Source organism: Aulostomus chinensis, chromosome 8 (assembly GCF_037954235.1).
Source record: "Aulostomus chinensis isolate RoL2024-O1b breed Wild chromosome 8, RoL_Achi_v1.0, whole genome shotgun sequence".
Lineage (NCBI taxonomy): Eukaryota > Metazoa > Chordata > Actinopteri > Syngnathiformes > Aulostomidae > Aulostomus > Aulostomus chinensis.
In genome coordinates, this window is record NC_141327.1 from 27850422 (window position 1) to 27857900 (window position 7479).

The following is a 7479-nucleotide window of genomic DNA, read 5'->3' on the forward strand; positions in this document are numbered from 1 at the left end:
ACTAAACCATTTTTAAGTGATTAGCATGAGTTTGACAACCAAATTTTTTTTATTGTTGAGCCACCCTTGAGTATTGTTCGTTTAAACCTTAAATCTGTGGTCATTTCATTGAGATACAGTCTGCGTGAATACTTGCTCAGAGGCTTTTGGAGATGTGAAGGGCCATCAGCCTTTGCTGCTAGCTGGCACAGCCTCCTTCCCCAGGTCTTGTGGCTCCGCGGATGAAACTTAACACGTCGAGGTGAAAGTTCTGATGGTTGACGTGACTCCACAGCTCTCCACTTCTGTGGAGTCTTGATTGATTTCTGTTCATTCATTCGGTCTCTATTGTCTGTCAGGGTTATGGCCAAAATCTGCAAAATTAAACTGGATTTCAAAATTTAAGCTGTTACTTTCAAGCTTGTGTATGTGGGGTACAAGACTGGCAATACACTCAAAAATACATGTTGTCTCAAAGGCTGCTCAACAACCGCTGCGTAAGGTGCTGTCACTAATGATTCAACCATTCATTTAACTAAGAACTACTATTGCCAGCCTCCCAAAATGTGGTGCTCCGTTGCGGATGCAAGCCGGCCTTTCTGACTGTCTTGTTGAATTTTGTTTGGAGTTTTGCCCAAATGCTGCTATTTGTGTTGTTTGGTAGGAATTTGTTTTGTTTTGTTTTTTGTTGTTTTTGGGGTTTTTTTTAAGAATGAAAATGGTAAATGTACAATTGTAACAGTGATTTCTGGAAGATGAAAAATGTGTTCCAGTTCTGCTGAGTAGAAATCCCTCGTGTGTAATATTAGAAGTGCAGCTGCTATAGTATTCAGATGTGATCGTAAACAGAGCTGGCGACGATGTTCAAGTAGAATGTTGAAAATTTTTAGTCAACAACAAAGGTCCCGTTTCCATCACATCTGACGCCTTTGTGTCCTTGAACTTACCTCTAAATGATGTGAGCGAGGAATTAGCTGAAACCACTATTAGCACGATGTTGTAACATTTGCTCCACAAACTGTGTATTTCAGTCTGCCACGAAACGTTTATACCTCATTGAGTCACACAGTAGAATTAAATAATTGTATAAACTTATTTATCCTACTCCCAACACTTTGTTAGACATGTTTGATATGTGAGTTAGAGTGGAATAACAGGGTGATACTGTAAAGTTTAAAAAAAAAAAAGTTTTCTCAGAATAGAATACAACGGTTAACACTTGTCCGTTTTTGTGTAGATTGTATTCCACGTTCACCTGCTGGTTGAGTTTCAAATGAGTTTCATCTGTGTGTTCAGTACGAGGAATACGCAGGGGTGTGTTTAGCTTTGCTTCTTTTCCCAGGGCGAAGCAGGAGGTAGTGACTAATCAAGGTAACCCCGGCTAACGTGCTAGTCACCAATCCCCTGACTGACAAGGCTGTGTTGAATACTTTTCTTTATTTATCCATAAATGCTGTCATAATAACTCAGCATTTTAACAAATTTTTCTTCTCAACTTAACCTTGGATTATGAGAAACACTTTACGTCACATGTCAGTGCCTCTGTTTGACACACGTAATGTTATTGTTGAAAAAGTCCCAGCAGGCTCAGATAAGTCATGTTGAACAGCACCGACATCTGTGGCTATGTTGGGAATTGCCTACTATTAACGCATTATTTGTGTCCTGTCAAATTAAGTAAGTGTACCACCATATACTAGATTAGCCAGTATGTCTGTGAATGTATCATGTGCTTATTGGACACATTTAACTGCCCCACAAATACACTGTCCCCCTTCAGTGGGTAAGGACAGCACTTTTCCTTGTGGCATTAATATGTAAAGCTTTACAGTTTTATTTAACATTTCAAGTATCCATAAAGATTCCCAGTAATGTCATTTAAAAATAACATGAGTGGAAATGCACTAAAAATTTACAACAACAACAAAATCTCTACAACTCTGCACCACCTTATTTTATTATCTAAATCTTTTTTTTTTTCCTTTTTTTTTGAGGGGGGCCTTCAAAATGGCAATTTGCAGAAATTGCAGGTGTGGAGGGCGCCAGCTAAAGCACTCAGCTTTACTCGTGAAATGGCCTACCAATTTTCTGTCCAGTGGTAACGATGTTTCACATAAAGTTTGAGTACTTTAGCCCACAATACGTTAGCAGGCAGTACGTTAGCAGGCAGTACGTTAGCAGGGAATTTCAAACACATCCGGCTATCATTCAGTACTAAATGTTGAGAGCATTTCCGCAGCTAATATCAGCCTTTTCTATTCGCAGCTTAATGTTCGGTAAATCATCGCAAAAGTTAACAAATAAAATTGTTGTAAAATCTCAACTTGCTTCGCTGAATTCAGATCAGACGTCTAAGTAAATGCTAACTGCTGCTAAAACCAACCTGTCTAATGTTAGCTTTGATTCACTGGTATGTAAAATAGCGTCCGTGCAGATTGCCTGTACTAGACACACAGATGACAACGATATTCATCAGCTAGTTCATTTCACTTTTTTTTTTTTTTTTTTCACCTGTGTAATGAATAACTTAATTGTAATTCTGACTTGTTGGATGATGGAGTTTCTGTCTCCTGGTGGTGCTTGGCGAGCAGTTTCCCTACACCTCCAGCTTGTTTTTGTTGTTTTTTTTTATGTTAAGCTAGGCTTAAATATCTGAATGTTCCCTCAAGATTTTTGCAATAAAAGTAGAGTTTGTGTGGTGGAAGTGAAGAGGATTAAAGAGCTCACAGTGTTATTTCAGTGTTATGATCCGTGAGTGTCTTTCACATGTATTATACATGTACGTGTTTCTTTTCTAGCACTATATGATTGTACAGGACTGCTTGTATAATTTACAGGTAAAGCATGTATTTTAAACTTTTTGTAAATCCAACGATAACTCTGTACATATATACAGAAATGTAGAAAGTAATTAGGTTTGCAGTTAATCTCTCATAGCATGACAAATAGGGTTTAGTACGTATGTGAAATCTTTATGAAGGGAAACACTTGAAAATCACCTGATATCAGACTGAGTGCTGTCTAAGGAAAAACTCTGCAATGCATTTTTTTGTGCCTTTTATATCAATGTATGTAATCTAGACAATCTTGAAAAGCTTGTGTACAACCAAAATGACATTAAAATGGTTTGGGGGGCAAAATACATCCTTTTCCTGTGTTGGCTCTCAATAAATGTACAGAATATAGATGTGTGGTATGAATCCAAAGCAAGCACGCAAGTTATTTTACTATACCTCTTGGGTGGTATGGTTGGTAGCGCTGTTGCCTCACAGCAGGAAGGAGTTTGCGTGCTCTCTTCGTTGGTTCTCCCCGGTTACTCCTGTCCTCCCACATTTAAAAAAAAAATGCCCGTCACATTAATTGGAGACACCAAATTTTGCATAGGTTTGAGTGGTTTTCTGTCTCTAAATGGCCCGGTAGAATCTGTCCAGGGTGTGCACCGCCTGTTGCACCATTGTAGCTGGGATAGGCCTTGAAAACAGGACACCACATTGATTGAGGATGGACAGATGGATGGATGGACTGTACATCTTTAGAAACAATGAGAAGTGCGCAATTGTCAGTATGTTTGATTGAGAATGATTTGATTCAGTTTATATGAGGAAAACTTTCAAGAACAAAAGTTCACATCAGAAAAAAATACAAAAATATGTATCTTGACCTGCAAAATTGCTTCCATTCATCCCCACGGCCCAGTTGAGGTTTTCGCAAAATTAAAAAAACACAAAGTACAACTTAATCTTCATCAGTTTCGAGTCTCAAATGTCTGGTTCTTTGTGAAATCGAAGCTAATCCTGAATTTTTTTGCATTTTTTTCCAGGTGTTGTCACCTACAGAGCAGAGCACGCCATCGCCACCTTCTCCAGACTATCGGACAAAGGCCCAGGGCGATGAGAAAGAACATTTTCACATCCTTCCTCAGCTCCAGGCCAAGAGAGCCGATTTCCTCACGGTCATGCTGACCGGCACTTTGCCCCAACGCCGGAGCTTTGCCACACCGGATGAAGACATCCCAGAACCGCCTGGGCCGAAAGATGACGATGTGACAAAGAGTGAGTCTAACAGCGAGGCGAGTCAGAAGAGCACTGAACGCAGCCAGGACGCTGCACCCTCCACGCTCATGGCAGAAGACCAGAGGGGCCAAAGGGAGCACGCCTCAGCTGCTGATGCAGACCCTGACCTGGAGGATGCTTCCAAGACCCTCGTTCTCTTCTCGCCTGGGGACACTCGCAAGTCCCCTTCTGGGGGCGATCATGTTCTAGAGGCTGAGTTGGCGACACCGTCTGGCCTGACTCCCCGGAATGACCGGCTCCTCATAGGGGAGGCAATCCATCCGGATTCTTTGGAGACTGGCCGTTTGTCACCTGCTCTCAGGTCAGACTTAAGGCCTTCCACTCCCATCGCTCCAGCATCACCGCCTTTCACCAAAGTTGAGCGCACTTTTATCCATATCGCAGAGACATCACACCTTAACGTCATGTCTTCCAATGGTCATTCTTCCAGGGAGAGTGACCGGGAGGTCATGGCCATCATGAAGGATTTAGCTGATACCTGTGAGTCGGGAGAGGTGACAAAAAAGCCCCTTGATGAGTCGACTCCAGACCAGCCTCCACCAGCTGGTAAACCCCACAAAACTGAGAATGGGCCTTCAGCTGTTCTGGCCCAGTCTTTGGAACCTGTCCCTGAGGCCATGTCACCAGTCCTTGAACACAAAGATCTGACACCTAAGAAACAAGCATCATCTATTATAGATGCTGCCACGCTTCAGGTAACTGAATCAGAACCACCTGTTGCCATGAAGTCCAGAATCCGGAGTCGAATCCCTGTGCTTATCTCTGAAGAAGACTCGGGCTCTGAGCAATCCTCCTCCCTTTCTGCGCGGGCTCGGCTTCAGCAGCGAGCCAGGCAGCTGGATTTGGCCCGCCTGCTGGTCCAGAAGCAGCAGGGTCGCTGGATGAGGAAGAGGATGATGTCTGGGACATCATCATCTTTGTCCTCTGGAGATGAAGAGCGTCGGAGGGCTTCAGAAACTCTGTCCACCACCGGCTCAGAAGAGGACACACATACCTCAGATGAGTCCAGGAGGAGTTCTCGTCCCAAACAGACAGAAGAACAGATCTCGAAGGAGGGCAGGAGTCGGATCCCCAGGCCTGTCACCCCGGTGAAGAGGCCTTCAGGGAAGCTTGCTGCTGTTCTGTCTCCTCTTGCCTCCCCAGAAGCTGCAACTACCAAAGGAGCTTCAACCAACATAAGCGGGTATGTTTTTGTTACTGCTTGTCATTGGTGTGTTTTCGGTAAAAGTATTTCAGTTCAACTGAATGAAATGAAAAGAAAAAGGCTTCAGTTTAATCTTCTGTCCCCAGGCACCAGAAGATTGGACTAAGCACTCTCAGCACCCAACGAAAATCCAAACCTGTGTCACCTAGATCATCGTCCTCATGTCCCCGTCCCTCTGCAGCCAGTGCTCAGTCTGGCAGCCCTCGAATGCCCCTTCGTGTCCTACTTGGAACCCGCCGCAGCCTTAGCTCCACCCACTGCAGGACTGACAGCCCGTCCCCTCAGAGAGTATGTCCGTCCAGGCAGCCCCTCTCCGTTCGAGCTCCAACTGTCCCCATGCTACCACCCAGGACTACCACAACTATGCGGCGCAGCGCCTCCCAGGAAACCACCACCCAGTTGCCCTCTGGTACCACACCCACCCAGATCAGGCCAAGACCAGCCGGTCCAACTAAGGGGAAACCGAACGCCAAGGAAAAGGTGGTGACCGCTAGATAATACAAAGAGACTCATCGCTGAGACATGTTTGTGTATAATCAGTCATCGAACATGCTTCGCCTCAAAGGTTCTCACCTGATTCCATGTTAAACTGTGACGCTACAACAACCGCCTTCCGTTCATCTCCTGGTTGTCGGAGGACGGCTGACTGAACTCTCTTCACGGGCTTCCAGTAATCTTGACTGACTCGTACGGAGCATCGGTGCCATGGTGCTATGATATGTCTGCTTCTCCCTGGTCAATCCCTGATTTAACTGGTTTCTAGAGCCTCCCACAAGTCCAGCTCCAGAGACTCTCACCTTCACACACTGCTGTACTACTCCTCCAACAGTACCCTACTTGGTTCACATTGCATGGTAAAGTATATCACAAATACTTTGAAATTGTTGAGGGAAAATGACGGAACAAAGATTGAAAGCTTTCAACTATTTAATATCGTTCTCACCTTCCCATTGAGATACACGGCCTAAAAGTAAACATCCAATTGGACGAGTTCGAATGCCTGAGCTACATTAATAAGATAAGATATTCCTAAACTATACCCTGTACTTATTACTGGTCTTGGATTAGGAGAAGAGTTGATGTGAACACAAGATAATTGCTCGGCCGCTTGCCTCCTCCTCATGGTGTGACTATGGGCATGCTTTAATCATCCGGTTTTCTGTGTTCGTATTTTGTTTATGCTCTGAATTGTATATAATAGAAATCATATCCCATAAAGACATCTTTATTTTTATCTTGCCAAGCAAAGTGTACATTTCAAGTCTTTATCCCTCTGTTTCAATAAGTTGGCACTATGCCTGTTTTTTACGCATGAGAAAAACAGGGTTAATGGCGGGAGGAAGTTTTACCTGCTTGGGTTCTGCTGGCTGATGGAGCTCCGGTCGTGTTTTTATCGGGTCCATGAGCTCCGAGCTATGAAGTAAAGTCTTGGTCATGTGGAAGTGTCTCCTGTCCTTATTTCCTTTGTAGTTTTCCAATAAACCTGATCAGGTCTCAGGTCCATCGTGAGTGAAAAGTCTTGACGACTCAAGCTGCTGTCCTGCTCCAAATAAACAACAAGATACATTTAAGAACTCATTGAAGATGGAAACAAAACGTATTTCACACCAAGACTGATTTGTCTGCAGAACCACAGGCTGCAGTTTTAGGCCCACTGGAACTCTCTTTGTGCACTCAGACATTAGTTGTGTCCTGGTACTCGTGAAATAATTCGCTATTCTGATTCCATTGACAAGAAATGTCCAATATTTTGATGTGACGTGTTCTTCTGACGTCAGTGGAAGGTTAGCTAGCTAATTCTCAGCAACACAGATGTTCAGGAAATGTAACTGCCAAATGCTTTGCTTTAACAAAGTCGTGCTCTGAATCAAATGTGTTTGTGCGACAACTCATCTGCACGTCAGTCAGGAGTCCAACTCCTCATTTCTAGTCCAGCTCTCTCGATGAGAAGATTGTCGTGAGGACTTGCTACAATCAGAATAAAAACTTTGTCTTCTGAGGTACTGAAGCATCCGAGTGCTCAGCCAGGATCTGAACCCTGTAATCAGCGTCTCAATGAAACGCTTGAATTGATGATGTCAAGTTTGTTTTGTTGATTTCAGCATTCAAAGAAAGGCTGAAGTCTGAATGAGATTTTTTTTTTTTTAACCTGATTCAAACTTTTCAAAGTTGCTCTGTTAGATATAGATATCTACGTCAATCGACTCGGTAAATAGCGTCCAG

General features: G+C 43.5%; 1 protein-coding gene across 4 annotated transcripts in view; it reads left to right on the forward strand.

Annotated features, from left to right (window-relative positions):
• ttbk1a (tau tubulin kinase 1a) overlaps positions 1-6709 on the forward strand; it is a 38101-nt gene extending 31392 nt beyond the window's left edge. For 2 of the 4 annotated variants that reach the window (XM_086212152.1, XM_086212150.1), the window contains exons 15-16: positions 3800-5235; positions 5343-6709. In XM_086212152.1, the coding sequence (XP_086068278.1) occupies positions 3800-5235; positions 5343-5754 (1848 nt within the window). In that variant the 3' untranslated portion in view covers positions 5755-6709. The remainder of the gene's footprint in view (positions 1-3799; positions 5236-5342) is intronic. The other 2 variants (XM_086212153.1, XM_086212151.1) reach the window with 2 other exon arrangements.
• Positions 6710-7479: the final 770 nt, after the last annotated feature.